The sequence below is a fragment of the Leucoraja erinacea genome, chromosome 18 (genome assembly GCF_028641065.1).
Source record: "Leucoraja erinacea ecotype New England chromosome 18, Leri_hhj_1, whole genome shotgun sequence".
Classification (NCBI taxonomy): domain Eukaryota; kingdom Metazoa; phylum Chordata; class Chondrichthyes; order Rajiformes; family Rajidae; genus Leucoraja; species Leucoraja erinaceus.
Window position 1 is genome coordinate 32,842,010 of NC_073394.1, and position 19,353 is coordinate 32,861,362.

At 46.8% G+C, this 19,353-nt stretch overlaps 1 protein-coding gene across 1 annotated transcript in view; it reads right to left on the bottom strand.

Annotated features, from left to right (window-relative positions):
- The window catches only part of LOC129705887 (mucin-2-like), a 29,760-nt gene extending 15,215 nt beyond the window's left edge, over positions 1–14,545 (bottom strand). The window contains exons 1-3 of the mRNA XM_055649758.1: positions 14,234–14,545; positions 2,581–2,746; positions 1,149–1,288 (exon numbers count right to left, since the gene is read on the bottom strand). Coding sequence (XP_055505733.1) covers positions 1,149–1,288; positions 2,581–2,746; positions 14,234–14,300 — 373 coding nt within the window. The 5' untranslated portion in view covers positions 14,301–14,545. The remainder of the gene's footprint in view (positions 1–1,148; positions 1,289–2,580; positions 2,747–14,233) is intronic.
- Positions 14,546–19,353: the final 4,808 nt, after the last annotated feature.

A 19,353-nucleotide genomic window follows, 5' to 3' on the forward strand; every position in this document is an offset into this window, starting at 1 on the left:
CGACATCTACTATAAACCCACTGACTCCCATGGCTATCTGAACTACACTTCTTCCCACCCTGCTTCCTGTAAGGACTACATCCCCTACTCCCAATACCTCCGTCTATGCCGCATCTGCTCCCAGGATGAGATGTTCCACACCAGGTCATCAGAGATGTCCTCATTCTTCAGGGAATGGGGGTTCCCCTCTTCTACTATAGATGAGGCTCTCACCAGGGTCTCTTCTATACCCCATAATTCTGCTCTCACTCCCCATGCCCCCACGTATCAAGGGCAGAGTCCGCCTTGTCCTCAACTTCCACCCTACCAGCCATCACATACAACAAATAATCCTCCGACATGTTCGCCACCTCCAACGGGATCCCACCACTGGCCACATCTTCCCATCTCCTCCCCTGTCTGCTTTCTGCAGAGACCGCTCCCTACCTGGTCAATTTGTTCCTTCCCACCCAAACCATCCCCTCTCCTGGCACTTTCCCTTGCAACCGCAGGAAATGCTACACTTGTCGCTTTACCTCCCCCCCCTTGATTCCATTCAAGAACCCAAGCAGTCTTTCCAGGTGCGACAGAGGATCACCTGCACCTTCTCCAACCTCATGTATTGCATCCGCTGCTCTAGATGTCAGTTGCTCTACATCGGTGAGACCAAGCGCAGGCTTGGCGATCGCTTCGCCCAACACCTCCGCTCGGTTCGCATTAACCAACCTGATCTCCCGGTGGCTCAGCACTTCAACTCCCCCTCCCATTCTGAATCTGACCTTTCTGTCCTGGGCCTCCTCCATGGCCAGAGTGAGGACCACTGTAAATGGGAGGAGCAGCACCTCATTTTTCGCTTGGGCACCCCAGCGGTATGAACATTGACTTCGAATTTATATGACTTCTCCTCCCCTTCTCAGTATTCCCTCCCCACTGTCTCCGCCTCTTCCTTTCCTCCCCCCCCACCCTCACATCAGTCTGAATTCGCGACTTTTTCCTCAGCCCACTGCTGTCTCCCCGCTGAGTTTCTCCAGCATTTTTGTCTCTTCCTTTCATAAGGAAGATTATCCCCCCCCCCCCCCAAGCCCCTTCATGACAAGCCCCCCCCCCCATGGGATCTCTGTATAATGAGGGACCTTTCAATAGTGGGTGGTAGTAGATTAGTCACCCACCTGTTTCTCTGAAGCAGAACACATCGTACTTCATCTCCTGCGGCCTTTGAACTGTGTAGATGCCAGTGAATTTTTTTCCACATGAGGGGTGAGCTTGTATGCGAGGGAGAGCAATCAGACCGCCTTCGATCCAGCCATACCTGTAGGACAAGGCAAATGAGAGCTGAGAGCAACTTCAATACGGGCAACTCATGATCTCAAACCAGTGAACCCTCTGTCCAGCTGGTCAAACTTAGGACGGGGCTACAAGGGAGATCAACTGAGATCGGCCTCACTAAAGGATTCTTTTTACAGGTTAGGACCAGCGAGGGAGTCTTACCCTAACCTTACTCCCATGGTGCGGGTGTCAGAGAGCACAGGTTTAGGGTGAGTACGGGGTAGGTTTAAGGGAGATCTGAGAGGTAAATTGTCACACAAAGTGTAGTTGGTACCTGAAATGAGCTGTCGGAGGAGGTGGTGGAAGAGGCAGGAACAGTAGCAACATTTCATCTGGACAGGTACTGAATAAGCAAGGCTCAGATATAGAATCATTGAGGGCGGTGTAGATAGGCATGAATGCTGGCATAGACGGCAAAGAAGGTGTGATATGCTTGCCTTCATTGGATAAAGCAGGATGTATGAGAATCAGGAGATGATTCAGCTTTAAAGGAGTTTGGTTAGGTCACATTTGGAGTATTGCATGCTGTTCTGGGTGCGTGCCCCAATATAGGAAGTGGAGGCTTTGGAAAGGATGCAGCGGGGGTTTACCAGAATGATGCCTGCTCTATGGGGGGAAATGGCTGTAGGGAGAGGTTGGACAGACTTAGATTGATTTCACTGGAACGGCAGAGGTTGAGGCGAGACCTGATGGAAGTATGTGAAATTGTGAAAGGCACAGAGAGGGTAGACAATCAGAACCTATTTCTCACAATGGAAACATCAAACACTAAAAGCCTAGCTTTAAGGTGAGAGGGTCAAATATAAAGGCGATGCGTAGAGCAAGTATTTTACACAGAGGGTGGTGAGTGCCTGGAATGCGCTACCAGGGATGGTGGTGGGTGCAGATATGACAGTGACATTTAAGAAACTCTTGGATAGACGTATGGATATGTAGGGGATGCAGTGATATGAATTATGCTCGAGCAGTTCAGCGTTGGGCTTGTCATCATGTTCAACACAGTCGTTGTGGGTCTGATGGGCCTGTTCCTGCACTGTACTGTTCTATTTGTTCTAGGCCCAATGGGCCAACATTTCTATGTTGTACAAGTCTCTGACTCTAATGAAACCCGCATAATATCAGATGATAACCTTCTCATGCAAATCCTTCGCTCAGTCTAATATCCTGCAGCTATTCATAACCCGTCACTGGCAATTCCCCTGCCTACCAGCAGGGGTCAGAGTCTCTCTGCTGTCCTAAGCGAAAGACGGGGGCTCCACCCCACGGAGTGCTTACCTGCAGGTTTCGTAGCCTTCTGCGTGCGCCCTCTTCAATTGGTCCAGTGTGGCCAAGGTGGTCCCGAGGGACTGGCACAAGTCTGCCGCGGCCTGAAAGTCCAGCTGGTAGCGACCACCAAACTCCTTCTGAATGATTCCTTGGGTCCCGCAACCTGTCTCCACATCTGGAATCACAGAATGAAGCATTCAGAATCTCATTGCGTCTGATCACACATCTGTACCTACTCATAGCACCTGCACCACACCAAACCTGGAGCGGTTATCCAGGCTCCAGGTCCGCAGCCTGGTCCCTCAGGTGCCCATTATCCATAGAAAGACAATATTGATGGATATTATACAATATATTATATTGTGCAATATTATCCCTCATATTATAGATATTAAAGTGTTGTTTGATCATGGATGTACAGTATTGATGCATCTCAGTAACAATGGATAATTCAAAGTAAATAATATCTTCCTTCGTCGAACTGCACTGGGGTTTCCTTCATGCCTTGAATATATTCACTGCCTGAGCTTCTGATCTCTGTCCAGCACTATACTCATTGTCTGAGCGAATGATCCCAAATTTACAATGTACTCAACAACTAAACTATCGATTCCCGTCTACAATAGTCACCGACCTATTGAACCCTCCCTATTATAAACCCAGTGACTGAGCCTCCACAACTCTTGGGAAAAGAATTCCAAAGATCCGCTACCATTGAGGAGGAGAAAATTCTTCTCATCTCTGTCCTGTATGGCTGGACCATTATTCTGGGTTTGTGACACCTTGTTAAAGATTCCCAATGGAAATATCATCCTCATGTTCACCCATCAAAATGAAATTGTTCATCTCTTGTTAGTTTACAGTCAAAGGAATACAGGATGAATCTCTCGTCGTACAACAAACCTGCTATCTCAGAATTAACCTGGTGAACCTTTATTACACACCCACGAGAACATCCTTCCCGAGAAAGGGAGGTCAGGCCTGTGTTTAGTATTCCAGGTGCAGTCTCACCATTGTCTTAACAGCTGATATAATCTGATATCAAGATGTCTCTATTCTTGCACTTAAGTCATTTCACAATAGAGAACAATGTACCATTTGGACGACACAACATGCTAAAGTAACTCAGTGGGACAGGCAGCATCTCTGGATAGAAGGAATGGGTGACATTTTGGATTGAGACTCTTCTTCAGACTGTCAGGTGTAAACCGACATCTGCAATTCTTTCCTCCACAATATATCATGTGTCTTCTTTGTTCTTTGCTGTACCTGCATGCTAACTTTCATCAGTTCATGTACAATAACCAGCTGGTCCCTTTGAATGATGGCTTACATTTCCTCATCAGTCCTTAGCTGTTGAAACTCTGCAGGTAAGCTCAGACAGAATGTGGGATCCTGTGTGGTTAAAACTTGAACTGAATTCACTCATTGAGTAAACAATACATGAGTTTGTCAGTCAGTGCACAGCCCAGAAGAGCATCAATATTCCTTTCCTCAGACAACAACTTTCTTTAAAGACAAGATGAACTCACAGATAATCACGCCTCCATTTCCAACCATGTCACTACGTACAATGTCTGACGGTCTATGCTTGAAATTTTCCATAACACCATTAAGTGGAACGTATTTTGTTTTCCGCGGTGTTGACAGATTTGCTGTCACAATTCTCATTTCAAAGCCTGTTTCATTTTGAAGCCTGGCTTCCTTGCACTCCTGAACAGCATTGATTTGCCCAGATATATCCTCACCATCCATTTCAATTATGTTACTTGTCCTAAAACCGTTTCCCTGTAATCTATTTTTGAACAGAAATTTTCACACACCCAGTTGCATGTATATCGAGTCTTCAGTGCATTCAGGTATTTTGTCCTGTTCCTTTTCTCACAGCTTGCAGTATCTGTTTGAGGCCCATTTCCCACTGTGCCACTATTTTTTCCAGCCTGTGATTACACATAATAATATTATCTCTGTTTTTTTCTGAACATCGTATCTTTGACTATGCAAAGAATTCTCTCGTTTTCTCATTTTCTGCCGCTGTCTTATGGTGTCAGAGATCTGGGTTCGATCCTGACCTCCAGTGGCATCTGTGTGATGTTTGCATGTTCTCAATGTGACCGTATTAGATTCCTCTCCCCAGGTGCTCTGTTTTCATCCCATATCCCAAAGACGTACTGGTTGGTAAGTTAGTTGGGCGCTATCGTGTGTGGGTGAATGGTGCAATATGCAGGGAGTCGATGTGAATGGGTGGAGAATAACAAATGGCATTAATACAGGATTAGTGCAAATGCATGGCTGTGTTCATTGTTGATTCAATAGACTGAAGGGTCTGTTTCCATGTTGTCTGTGTCTCTCTCTAAACCGATGACTAGTGGGTGGCATAGTGGCGCAGCGGTAAAGGTACGGCGCCAAAGACTCTGGTTCAATCCTGACCATGGGTGCTGTCTGTACGGAGTTAGAACGTTCTCACCTTGACCGCGTGGATTTCCTCCACACTCCAAAGACACGCAGGTTTGTTGGTTAATTGGCTTCGGTAAATTTGTAATTTGTCCCTAGTGTGTAGAATAGTGTAAAGGCTAGTGTACGGGGTGATCGCTGGTTAGCACAGATTCAGTGGGCCGAAGGGCCTGGCTCCATACTGCATCTCTAAAGTCTAAAAGGTTGTCTAATTAATTTAATCTAAGTTTGATGACTTCACACCATTGTTCTGTCTGCCATGTGCTTGTCCGTTCTTTTAGCCTGTCTATATCCCCTGAAACCTCCATGAATCTTTTTCACAACTCACGTAGCCACCTAGCTTTGTACTTCAGCATTTCCCATTTCCCATTTCCTATCCTTATACGTGCCCGACTGTCCTTTAAATGTTGTTATTTTGCCTGCATCAGCTACATCCTCTTGCAGCTCGTTCCACCCTCTGTGTGAAATAGTTGCCCCTCAGGTTCTTATTAAATCTGGCCCCACTTACCTTAAACCTAAACCTCCATTTCTTGATTCCCTTACACTGGGATAAAGACATTTGCCCTATCTATTACCCTCGTGATTTTATACACTTCTATAGGATCATCCCTCAGTCCCCTGTGCTCCAGGGAATAATGTCCCAGACTGCCCAAGCTCTCCCTCGAGCTCAGGCACTTGTGCCCTGGCAACATCCTCATAAAACTCTGCACACATTCCAGCTTAATGTCATTCTTCCTATAGCAGGGTGACTGAAACAGAACGCACTCCAAATGAAGACTTACCCCATCCTGTACAACTATAATATAATTCTTCTATACCCAGTTCCCTGATGATGAAGACCAGTGTGCCACCACCCTATCTACCTATGATGCCACTTTCAAGGAATTATGTATTTGTACTCCTGGATTCCTCTGCTCTACAACACTCTCCAGGACCCTATGATTCAATGTGATGGTCCTGCCATGGTTCAACTTCCCAAAATGCTACACCTTACACTTATCTGTATTAAACTTCAATAGCCATTCCTCGGCCCACTTGCCCAGTTGATCAAAATCACGCTGTAATTCTTGATAAACATTTTCACTGTCTACAATACCACCGATTTTAATGTCAACAGCAAACTTACTAATCATGCTTTGTCTATTCTCATCCAAATCGTTGATATAGATAATAATCAGCAATGGACCCAGCACCGAACCCTGAGGAGCACCACTTGTCAGAATAACCAACCTTCCAACTCTGCTTCCTACCATAAAAATAATCTCCTTCACACAAAATTATGCTGGCTATCCCTAATCAACCCCTGTCTATCCAAATGTATGTATATCTTTTCCATCGGAATTCACTCCAGTAATTTTCATACCACAGATGTTAAGCTCATTGATCTACAGTTCCCAAGTTTTTCTTTACAGACCTTCTAAGAGGAATAACATTAGCCACCCTCTAATCTTCCGGCACCTCAGCTGTGTCTAATGATGATTCATACAGTATATCTTAGCCAGGGCTCATGCAATTTCTTCTGACTTCCCACAATGGATGTAGCTGATCAGGCCCAGGAGATTTATCATCTTTGGTTGTCCAACAACTCCTCCGCTGTTGGATACGGATTATCCTCAAGATATTTCCATTCACTTTTCCAAGTCCCCGCATCTTCATGTCTTTCTCCTTGGTCTAATAGGAGGAGCAATATTCATTGACGTAATATTCATGATTTTGTTCAGAAATATTCATTGATGAAATTCATTCATTCAAGACTTTCTTACATATTTGTAATTCCCATTACTTTTTCACTGATGTTATTTTCTTTCAGCTCCACATTCACCCCACGCCTGCTGTTCCCCACCATTTCCCAGAGAGTTTCTATGTCTTTTTTCCATGAAGACTGAGACAGAGGACATGTTTAATTTCTCTGCCGATTCTTCATCCCTCGATATTTGCTCCTGGATCCATAAGAGACCCACATTAGAATGTTCCCATTTTTTTTAATTTTACATATCACAAGACGCTTTTGTAGCCTGTTTCTACATTTCTTGCCTAATTATTCTGCTTTGCCTTTCCTTGGTAATGTGTTCGCCCATCTTTTCAATAAGACTCATCCTCGTCTCAATATAATTATGCGATCAAATAAAAAGGTTGAAATAATGTTCTCTGATAATGATGGGTGAAGAATGCATTGCAGAAAAAGGACTGGTGAACATAAACAGTAAAGTTAGAACACACATGTCAACCACATAAACCCAGTGACTCAAGAGTCAAGAGAGTTTTATTGTCATGTGTCCCAGATAGGACAATGAAATTCGTACTTGCTGCAGCTCAACAGAATATGTAAACATAATACAAAACGGAAGATAAAAGTTCAGTATATATAGACCACAGACCATATATACACAATAAATAAACAGACATAGTGCAAAAATAATAATAATAGACTGTTATTGTTCAGAGCTTATTTGATGTTGTGTTTAATAGCCTGATGGCTGTGGGGAAGAATCTGTTCCTCAACCTGGATGTTACAGATTTCAGGCTCCTGTACCTTCTGCCCGATGGCAACGGTGAAATGAGTGTGTGACCAGGATGGTGTGGGTCTTTGATGATGTTGGCAACCTTTTTGAGGCAGCGACTGGGATAGATCCCCTTCGATGGTAGGGAGGTCAGAGCCGGTGATGGACTGGGTAGTGGTCACAACTTTCTGCGGTCTTTTCCGCTCCTGGACGTTCAAGTTGCTGAACCAGGCCACGATGCAGCCTGTCAGTGTGCTCTCTACTGTGCATCTGTAGAAGTTCGAGAGGGCCCTCTTTGACATATACAATACAATACAATACAATACAATGTATTTGTCACTTGAACCTCATAGAGGCTCAAATGAAATGTTGTTTCTACAGTCATACACACAAGAAAAAAAGACCTAAGACACAACACAATTTACACAGACATCCATCACAGCGCATCTCCTCCTCGCTGTGATGGAAGGCAAAAAAACTTATCTCTCCCCTGCACTCCCCATTCCCCTCCCGATGTCAGAGTCAAAGCCCCCGGCGGGCGATGGCAATTGTCCCGCGGCCATTAACGCCACGCTGGGCGATGCAAGGCCGCGCTCCGGGTCTTGTTGTTAGAGCCCCCAGGCGCTAGCAAAGTCCCGCAGCCATTGAAGCCACGCCGGGCGATGATGTCAGGCCCCGCTCCAGGTACTCCTCGACTCCGCGACTCGGGCGGGAGAAGTCGCCGTTGCAGAAGCCCCGAAAAGCGGTCTCCCAGCAGGGACCCACGGGCTCCCGATATTACTGTCTACCGGACCTGCGGTAAGCCTCCGAATCTCCGAGGGTTGGGTCGCAGCAGCGCGCCACCACAGCTCTACCCGCTCCGAACTCGGCCAGCTCCGTGATGGTGAGTAGGTCCGCAGCTCCGCGACTGGAGCCCCAGGTCGTTCCTGCTGGAGGCCGCTCCACGGTGCAGCCCCAATGACAACGGAGACCCGACAGGGAAAAGTCAGGTTCTCCGTGCAGGGGAAAGATTTTAAAAGTTTACCCCCCAAGTAGAGACGCTGATGTGCCTTCTTCATAATTGCATCAGTGTGCTGGGACCAGGAAAGATTTTCAGAAATATACACGGCCAGGAATTTGAAATTTTTGACCCTTTCCACCATTGATATAAATGGGATTATGGGTCCTGCTCCTTCCCTTTCCAAAGTCCACAATCAGTTCCTTGGTTTTACTGGTGTTGAGGGCCAGGTTGTTGTGCTGGCACCATTTGGTCAATCGGCCGAACTCACTTCTATACTCTGACTCATCACCATCTGAGATTCGTCCCACAACAGTAGTGTCGTCGGTGAACTTGATGATGGAGTTCGCACTATGTCCGGCTACACAGTCATGAGTATAGAGTGAGTACATCAGGGGACTGAGCACACAGCCTTGAGGTGCTCCCATGCTGATTGTTATCGAGGATGATATATTTCTACCAATACAGACAGACTGTGGTCTATGGATGAGGAAGTCGAGGATCCAATTGCAGAGGGATGCGCAGAGACCCAGATCCGTGAGCTTGGAGGGGATGATGGTATTAAATGCCGAGCTGTAGTCTATGAACAACAGCCTGATGTATGAGTTTTGTCCAAATGGTCCAGAGCGGAGTGGGGAGCCAGTGAGATCGCATCCATCGTTGACCTCTTGTGGCGGTAAGCGAACTGCAGTGGGTCGAGATTCTTGTCGAGGTAGTTGATATCAACCGCTCAAAGCACTTCAAAGCACTTGAGGCACGTCACCTTACTCTTCTTGGGCACCGGTATTAGTGTTGCCTTTTTAAAGCAGGTGGGAACCTCAGACCTCAGAAGCGAGAGGTTGAAAATGTCCACAAAAAGTTGGTCTGCACAGGTTTTGAGAAAACGACCGGGTATGCCATCAGGTCCAGGCGCTTTCCGAGGGTTCACCCCCCTGAAGGATTTTCTGACGTCGGCCTCTGTGACTGTGACTGAAATACCATCAGTGAGGGATGTGAACAAGATTTCTGTGCTTTAGTTTTAGTTTTAGAGATACAGCGCGGAAACAAGCCCTTCGGCCCACCGGATCCGCACCAACCAGCGACCCCACACTCTATCTTACACACCTAAGGTCTTACCCAGCGACCCCTTACTCTATCTTACACACCCTAAGGTTTTACTAGACCAAGCCAATTAACCTACACACCTGTATGTTTTTGGAGTGTGCAAGACCTATTCAACTCTGTCTCCTGTCCCGGTGGAGTTTATAATTTCTCTTTGTGACCATGTGGGTTCCCTCCACCTTCTCCGGTTTACACCAACACCGCAGAGATAGTAGGTTAATTGCCCATTGTAAATTGTCCCTAGTCGCAGAGATGGTAGGTTAATTGCCCATTGTAAATTGTCCCTAGTCTGCAGGTGACTGCTAGTGGGGGAGCTGATAGGAATATAGAAGGGTAATAATGATTTGGAGATAGGATCGTGAAAATGGATGCTTAATCGCTGGCATGGACTTGTTGGATCAAAGGGCCTGCTTGCCCACCATTGTACTCTATGGCACTTCCTCTACCATGCACAGAATCTGCCCTCTAAGAGTTTGTCAGTCGATGACATTTCACCTTGATGTGCACTCCAAGCTCATTTAATACTCTGCTCCATGAAATTTCCTCCTGATCTTGCAGTGATGCTCCCATTCCACCCCAATGGCATTGAACATAGCTCTTGAACAACCACACAGTCAACGCTTCATTTCTATAATACAATGACTCATCATACCACATCCTCACCGCCCAGAGTAACTCCTTTCCCTGTGTGTTTTCGAATTCCACCCAGGTCCCAGCATCTCACTGCAGTTGCCGTGTGGTTATCTCCACTACAGCTCTTGATCTCATTGCCATCACCCTTCCCATATACAATCTCTCGTGTGCCCAGCCTTTGTCTGACTCTTGCCTTTGTTACTGTCCAGAGCATCTTACATTGTTTGTTTAGTTTAGAGATACAGCGTGGAAACAGGCCCTTCGGCCCACCGAGTCCATGCCAACCAGCGATCACCCGTACACTAGTTCTATCCTACACACTGGGGACAATTCACAGAAGCCAATCAACCTACAAACCTGCACGTCTTTAGGATGTGGGAGGAAACCGGAGCACCCGGAGGAAACTCATGCGGTCACGGTGAGAACGTACTAATTCCGTACAGACAGCACACATACTCAGGATCGAACCGGATCTCTGGCACTGTAAAGCAACAACTCAACTGCAGCGCCACCGAGCCACCCAGTACGCACTCTCACCTACACACTCCTCTTCAGGTGGGTGTCCTGTGATTCCTGCTGTGGTGGGGCATGTGCCACCTGTATGGTGATCACTGGATTCATGTCCATGGAGCAAATCCATTTGGTCTCCTCAACAACCCCTTTTCCTCCCACCATCTCGGACAATGGAAGGTGGGTCGCAGTTTTCCATTCCCCACCATTAACCTCTCACACTCACATCTGATCAACTCTGGACTGTGTCCCTAACCTAGGGGTCTCCCTCCATCTGGCCAGTGTACCTTGGTCCTTGAGTAGCTTCAGGAACTGGCCCCAAACACCCGTCTACTCTGCCTTCAAGAAAGGTGGCAAAATATTTCAAATGCACAACTTGCTCTTGAACTGACCTGTCTGTTCAATAACCCGGCCAATCATGATGCCTTCAGTTCTCTCTGCCCGTGTATAGTACGTACAATTTGACAGGTGTAACTCCTCTCCCCTCTTCAATTCCAAAACGTCAGCACAGTGGTGCAGCTGGTAGAGCTGCTGCCTCACAGCGGCAGAGACCCGGTTTAATCCTGACCTTCGGTGCTATCTGTGTGGAGTTTGAACGTTCTGCCTGAGTTTGAAGAAGGGTCTCAACTGGAACGTCACCTATCCATGTTCTCCAGAGATGTTGCCTGACCCGCTGAGTTACTCCAGAACTTTGTGTCCTTTTGTGTCGAGCAGCATCTGCAGTTCCCTGTTTCTACTGCCTGTGACTGCGTGGGTTTCCAACAGAAGTGTCAGTTTCCACATCTCAATGATATGTGGGTTTGTGGGTTAATTTACTGACTTAAATTGCTCCGATTGTGTAGGGAGCGAATGAGAAAGTGGCTTAAGATAGAACCAGTGTGTGCATAGGTGATCGCTGGACGGTGCAGACTCGATGGGCCGAAGGGCCTATGTCTGCACTGTATGTCTAAAGTTTAAAGATTGCTCTCTAATCCCCTCAGAAGCAATGCATAATCCTCGTCGCCAATGAAGCATCTTCCGTTTTACTGCTGAGTAAGACTCAAGCGGCTAATCATTCATCCTTCATTGAAGGTGAAACACAACCAGCTCACAACAATGTACCAGAAGCCTCGCCACACGGTACGCATTGTCCTTAAAGGTATGTACACACACAATGTATTACATGCAGCTGCCTTCCAACACACAGCCCAGCGTAGTTACTCTGAGTCAAGTGTAGTGGGCTGCGTTACACAATGTTCTCACACAAAGCCACCCTGAGTTCATTCCAACAGTGGGGAAGGAGATGGTCTCAGTGTATCAACCGCTGCTGAATAGTTGCTTGGCAAACGACACAAGGATGGCTGAGCTCCGAGTTTTCATTTACAACAACCTCTGATCGGCAACAGTGAGTCCCTGCAAATCCAACCTCCCAGCTGCCAATACGATGGCAGGTCGCAGAATCCCATGAGGACGCACCCTCCCCTCCCTTTAGACGTTAGACTGGGGAGATACAAAACGTGGAAACAGGCCCTTCAGCCCACCGAGTCCGCACCAACCAGCAATCACCCCGTACATTAGCACTATCCTACACACTCATTTTTACCGAAGCCAATTAACGTACAAACCTGTGGATCTTTGGAGTGCGGGAGGAAACCGGAGTACACGTTGCAAACCCACGAAATCACAGGGAGAACGTACAAACAGACAACACCCATAGTCAGGATTGAACCCGGCACTGGAAAGCAGCAGCTCTACCCGCTGTGCCGCTGTGTCACCCTGTAGGGCCCCCAGTGTCGGGTTACACCGGAGCCTTTGAACAGGGCATATTCTCTTGAACAGGCATTCTGAGGCAGTTACAGAAAGGTTGCTGATCTCCCCACCCCCGCATCCCATCACTCCCACTGGTGATTCACAACCCTCCGGTCTCTGGCAAAAATGTGGGCCCAGAGAGGTGGGAGCGGGATGAAGAGAGGGAAAGGGTCGGAGGAACACCTTCAGAGGAATAGCTTCCATCGGGATCACAGGGTTAAACAGATTTACTTTCACCAGCAGTCAACAGGTTAAGGGGCTGTCCCACTGTATGAGTTAATTCAAGACCTCTCCCGAGTTTAAAAAAAATCAAACGCGTGGTAAGCACATAGAATGTACGTAGCGGGTACGTCGGAGCTCGGGATGTATCTTAGCGGCTCGTAATGCTAACGGCAGGTACTCTGGAAACGCGGTAAGCTCGGGAAGACTCGTGAAGATTTTTCAATGTCCACGAGAGCCCCCAGTATCTACGAGTGTCTATTACCGTAATTCTCCGAGTTCGAATTATGGGAAACTCGGGAGAACTCTTGAATTAGCTGGTACAGTGGGACAGCCCAATTCGCAACTCCACCCGTGAACTAGGGGGCAGTAATCTCTTGCTTGTCTCCATTCAGTCTGTGAGGAGTTCAAACACGGGTTTAACTCTCTGTCGTGAGGAGTTCAAACACGGGTTTAATTCTCTGTCGGAACCTGCAGCGTATTTCGATGGTAATCTCTCATCAACAGCTCCCCACCTTGCCCGAGTTTGCTTTCCTGTGACTGAACGGGCATTCGCAAGACTGTGTCTCTCATTGCCCCTCACCCCTGCTTCTGGACTCCCCTCTCCCGGGGGGGGGGGGGGGGGGTTGAGGAATCCCAGACCTCCCCCTGTCTTGGGGTGAAGGGGCAGTCCATTGCCCCCTGGGTACAGAGCTGAGGTAGGGGAGTGGACAGAAGAGGTAGGGTTGGCACTCCAGTGCTGGAGCAAGGATCAGTTCAAGTCCAACGCACAGAGGAGATCTCAAACAGAGACACAAATACTGAAATCCAGAGCAAAATAAGACTACTGAAGGAATTCAGCGGGTCAGGCATTACCTGTGGAGGGAATTGGGACCTTTGGGCATTGGGACCCTACGTGGTGGGCATGTTCAGAGCTGCCACTACTCGGTACAATGTGCGCTGGTGGGAGAGTGAGGGATTGATTGTCCTTTTCCCCATTCAATCTGCCTGGGATCGCTTCCTGGAGCTTAATCGGGCGTTTGCCAAATTCTCTGTGGATTCTATGGTAACATTTTCTCAAGCATTAATCGTACCACAGTCAAAGAGCCTCGAGCACAGAGAACATCCTCCAATTCACCACAGTTTCCTTTGATACTTCAAGTCTATTCATCTTCACACCAGAGTACTGATCAAAAACATTCAGCTGAATTGGTCCTGTCAGTGTCAGATTAATCACCCACTATTCTCTTAACTACTCGTGGTGAGATCCACAGAAATCACATTTTGAAAATGTGCAGAACTTTTGCAAAAACAAGCAAAGGAATGACCACGCACACGATTTACTAACAACGGAGGTACTCCTGAGAAGTGCCCTCTCCATCAGCCACCCACCGTCCTAAATGCTACTTTTCCTATTCATCGCACTTTTCAAAAGAAAGTTAAAGGCTTCTGTGAGAAGTCAAGCAGCCAGGACACCTACCTTGATCACAGGAGGAATTTGCCACCAGCAATGAACCCAAAGCTCCAATAAACAGCCTGTGCAACATGCTTGATGCTGTCAACAGCCTCCCGCTCTCCAGGCTGAGGAAATGAAGTGTGAATGATCTCTCAGTCCCTGCTCCTCTACACTGTCCTCTAGTGAGTTGAGTTTGTTTTAAACTTGGTTTTATTCTGATTGAAGGGAGCAGGGAGGGGTGGGAGCGAGGGAGTGACGTAAGATTTACAGTCACCAAAATAAGAATTCTCTCTCTCTCTCTCTCTCTCTCTCTCTCTCTCTCTCTCTCTCTCTCTCTCTCTCTCTTTCTTCCCCTCTCTCTCTCTCACACACACACTGATTCTCTTTACACACAACAGTCAAAACATGTTCTGCGTCGTTTAACAAATGCAATGTGAGGCAACCTGGACACCCAGAGATATATCAACCAATTAACCACAGATAAACACCTGCCCATCTATTGATGCTAAACAAACACACACCAACAGTTCAAACTGCAGCCGGCTCTCAATGTCTTTACCAGTTCATTTGCCGTTTTTATTGCATTGGATTCCAAGATCTTATCTGTACTTTGTGCCCATGGGATTCCCTTCCTTTCCTCTGTGCAAGGTGATAGAGGAACACATTGTGTGCTGTTTAACAAACAACTATCCAGCCCTTGTGTTGAGGACACAAACCCATCTCCTTCCCCTCTCCTCGTTGCCAGCACCAATGGTGCAGCTAGTAGAGCCACTGCCTCTCAGCATCGGTAACCTAGGTTCAATCGTGACCTGCAGTGCTGCCTGTGTGGAGTTTGCATGTTCTCCCTGTTACCACGCAGATTTCTTCTGCGTGCTGGAAGGGACTGCAGATGCTGGTTTAAACTGGATAGATATAAAAAGGCTGGAGTAACTCTGGCGGGACAGGCAGCATCTCTGGAGAAAAGAAATAGGTGATGTTTCGGGTCGAGACCCGAAACATCACCTATTTCTTTTCTCCAGAGATGCTGTCTGTCGCACTGAGTTGTTCCAGCTGTTAGTGTCTCTCTTTCTTCTGTGTTTCCTCCCACACTCCAATTGTAAATTATTCCTATTCCTCTGTGTAAAATGTCTCTGGTGTGTATGTATCATAGAATCTGGAGTTAATGATAACATGGGATTTGTGGCCGGCATGAACATGGTGGGCCGAAGGGCCTGTATCTATGCTGCATCAGTCTAGGACTTTTCACACTATCTAGATTTTGTTCATTACTTTTAGTTCATTCCCAACACTTCAGAGTGACATTCTGATGCGAGCTGTCGGTGAGTTTGCTGCGGGGGATGCCGGGGCAACTAGAAAGATCAAGTGTCCTCTGTGGGGTGGAGTCCCTTCTAGGGAAGGTCAGGAGTGGATGCACCACACATGCCAAGGAGGCATCGAATGGGATGGGTGACTGTGCAAGATAAGACACAAAGTGCTGGAGTAACTCAGCAGGTCAGGCAGTATCCCTGGAGAACATGGACAGGTGACGTTTTAGGTTGGGATCCTTCTTCAGATGCTTTGCTCATGAAAGAGCCTAAAGTCCTGGTGAAAGCTTCATCACCATGGAAGATCAAAGCTCGGAACCACTGATGGCGGCCTCACAGCTCGATCATTCATACGTAGTCGGGTTCAGAGAGATCTGGTAAGATGGTGGTGGTGGTGGGGGGGGGGGGGGGGGGGGGGGGGGGGGGGTTGCCAAGAGAACATAGAGAACCTGGCTTTGGGGTCCAGGTTGGGACCAGGTCTAGCCTCGCCTGTCCTGGTTTGAAGGCATGGACGTTTGCCCTTCTCTTAGCCATGTTGGCCAGTTGGACTGTTCTTGCTGCATTCCTGGCTGAATAATAGAGGAGGCAGATACCATTACAATGTTGAAAAGGCTTTTGGACGGGAAAGGACCAGAAGGACATGGGCCTATTGCAACCAAATGTGATTAGAAGAGCAAGGCATTACGGCCAGCATGGACAAGGTGGGCTGAAGGGCCTGAAGGGCGCTATATGATTCTACAACTCAATGGGACTATGATGTTATTGCAAGGATTGTTTGGTTGAGATTTAGCTATGGAGTTAAAAGCAGATCCTCGTGCAAAGGGGCTGTCCCACTGTACGAGGTAATTCAAGAGCTCTCCCGAGGTTAAAAAAGAATTCAAACTCGTGGTAAGCACATAGAATGTACATAGCGGGTATGCCGGAGCTCGGGGACGTCTCTTAGCGGCTCGTAACGCTAACGGAAGGTATTCTGGAAACGCGGTAAGTTTGTGAAGACTCGTGAAGATTTTTCAACAGGTTGAAACATGTCCACGAGATCCCCGAGTACCTACGAGCGGCTATTACCATAATTCACCGAGTTTGAATCAGGGGAAACTCGGGAGAGCTCTTGAATTAGCTCGTACAGTGGGACAGCCCCTTAAGTTTTGAGGAATGTTTACCAGACTGGATTGAGCAACAAACGGACTATTACAGCGATCCACTGCAAACAAACCTGACCTTGAAATTAATCATTAATGGATGCCCACACCTTAACACACTTACACTAAACCTCAAAAAATGCATTGACTTCACCGTTACCCTGGAAAACAGTGGGAGCAGTCTCACAAACCACACCTTCCAGTGGGACCTCATCACCGATTTAAAGGTAGGAGGCTCTAGCGGATATTTACCAGGCCAGGCGATCCCCCAGGTGTGAGAAAGTAATTGTTCACAGATAAGCCAACAAAAGAAGGCAGTGTGGAGCAAACCTGACCCACAGTGACTCATGGTCTACCGGTGGTGGACCAGCTCGGTCAATGACGTAGAGAGAGAGAGAGCTCAGCACCTGAGTCATGCTCCAAGTGTAGGGTCCGCAGACTCTTCCATCAGGCTTGGTCTTGTTCCTCCTGTGGCCTCCCCCGCTGGGCCCACGGTCAGAGTGGTACCCACTCCATGGTCCGGAGACCATGTCATGGTGCTCCATGCTCCACAACATTTCCCATCTGGTCTCCAGGGCACAGCCAGTTTAAGGAATTCAAACTCCAAGTGTTTGATTGTGTTGGAAGGAACTGCAGATGCTGCTTTTGTACCGAAGATAGGCACAAAATGCTGGAGTAACTCAGCGGGACAGAGAAGGAATGGGAGATTTGGGTTGAGACCCTTCTTCAGACTGATTGTCCAAGTGATTGATTGATGGATTGATACATTATTGTCACATACATTTGGCACAGTAAAGATCTTTGTGTTGTGTACAATACACAAGTATGCAGAGAGTCTAGGGTGTCGACAAAGTTACACAAAGTGTTCAACATAGTCCCGATGGTCACTGTTCCTTCCCCCCCCCCGAGCAGAGACACAAGGTGACCATTCATAGAGACACAAGGAACTGCAGGTGCTGAAATCTTGAGCAAAAACAAAGTGTTGGTGGAACTCAGCAGGTCAGACTGTGGAGGGAATGGATAGCCAGCATTTTGGGTCGGGTCCCTTCTTCTGACTCAATATTCCAGCATCTGCATTCCTTGCGGCAGTCGAAAGAAGGGTCCCTACCCGAATCGTCACCTCTCCAATCCCTCCACAGCTGCTGCCTGGCCCGCTGAGTTAGTCCATGAGTTTGTGTGCTAACTCTGTATGTGGGGAGTTGTTACAAATGTGACGTTCCAAGGGAAATTACTGAGGCAACGTGATTGCTCTGTGAGCCAACATAGACTCGATGGGCCGAATGGACCCCCTATGTCATAAGGTGATATGGAACATAGAATAAAGATGATTTAGATGAAAATAAAAAAAAACAAGAATAAATGCTGGTGACTGAAAGATTTCTAAAGAAGAATAAAAAGTAACAAAACAAATGATCAAGAACTACAGGAAAATATGAAAATAAATGGTAATAGATATGAAATTAGCATAAATAAATTACAATTAGAGTAAGCACGTAAGACCACGTGGGTCCCTTAGTCTGTGTTGATATTGTAAATAAAAAATAAGGAAATGCCAGAGAGAATGACTGATTGTTTTGCTCATTATTTGTAGTAGAAAGGAGAAGAGTCAATGCTCGTTATGCATAGTAGAGAGGATAGTAGCCAAGATATCCTGAGCAAACATTAGGGGCCTGTCCCACTGTACGAGTTTACCCAAAAAAATCAAACTCGTGGTAAGTACGTAGAATGTACGTAGCGAGTACGTCAGAGCACGGGACGTCTCTTAGCGACTCGTAACGCTAACGGCAGGTACTCGGGAAACACAGTAAGCTCGTGAAGTTGATTCAGCACTGTGAAAAATGTCCACGAGAGCCCCGAATACCTACGAGCGACTATTACCGTAATTCTCCGAGTTCGAATCAGGGGAAACTCGGGAGAACTCTTGAATTACCTCGTACAGTGGGACAGGCCCTTTACTTAAATATGGGCTCAAAAAAAATTGTCAAAATGCAAACATTAATAATAGGAAATAATGGCAGAAAAAATAGCAGACTGCCAGTATTAGAGAGTTTCCATGTGTAGGATATCAAGGGAAGCGGAACATTGCAGATGGTTTAATTATACTCTTACATGTTTCTCTTGATTTGGGAGCTATTCTCATGGACTGTAAAACGGTGCCTATCTCTCCGCCAGTTATGAAAGTGGAGAGAAGGAACCTGGAAATAGAGAAATATGATACAAGCATCTGTCATTGGAAAATTCCTCAAGACTGCAAGACTGTAAGGACAAATTGACTGCGCACCAAGAAATATTTAGCTCTCCGCACTATCAATAAAACACAGTTTTGCAGAGATGCATACATTATTTCTCCTTCTGTGAAGCTGGTGGTTTTACTTATCAATAAGATTGCCTGGATAACGGTAACAATGAGCAAAAAAATTCAGGTGAAACTCAGGTGAAGAATAAATTAAATACTCTTAACGGAGGCAAACTAGTCAAACATAGGGTTATTTTGTGAGAAAAACAAGTCATTTGTCACAAAAAATACTTCCGTTTTTTTTTGCCAAAGTCCAATCTTTGCCCGGAAAATCAGTTTCGAAGATGTTTAGGTATTTGTAGTTAGAGATACAGCACGGAAACAGGCCCTTCGGTCCATGGAGTCCACACCGACCAGCGATCCCCGCACATTAACACTATCCTACACACATTAGGGACAATTTAT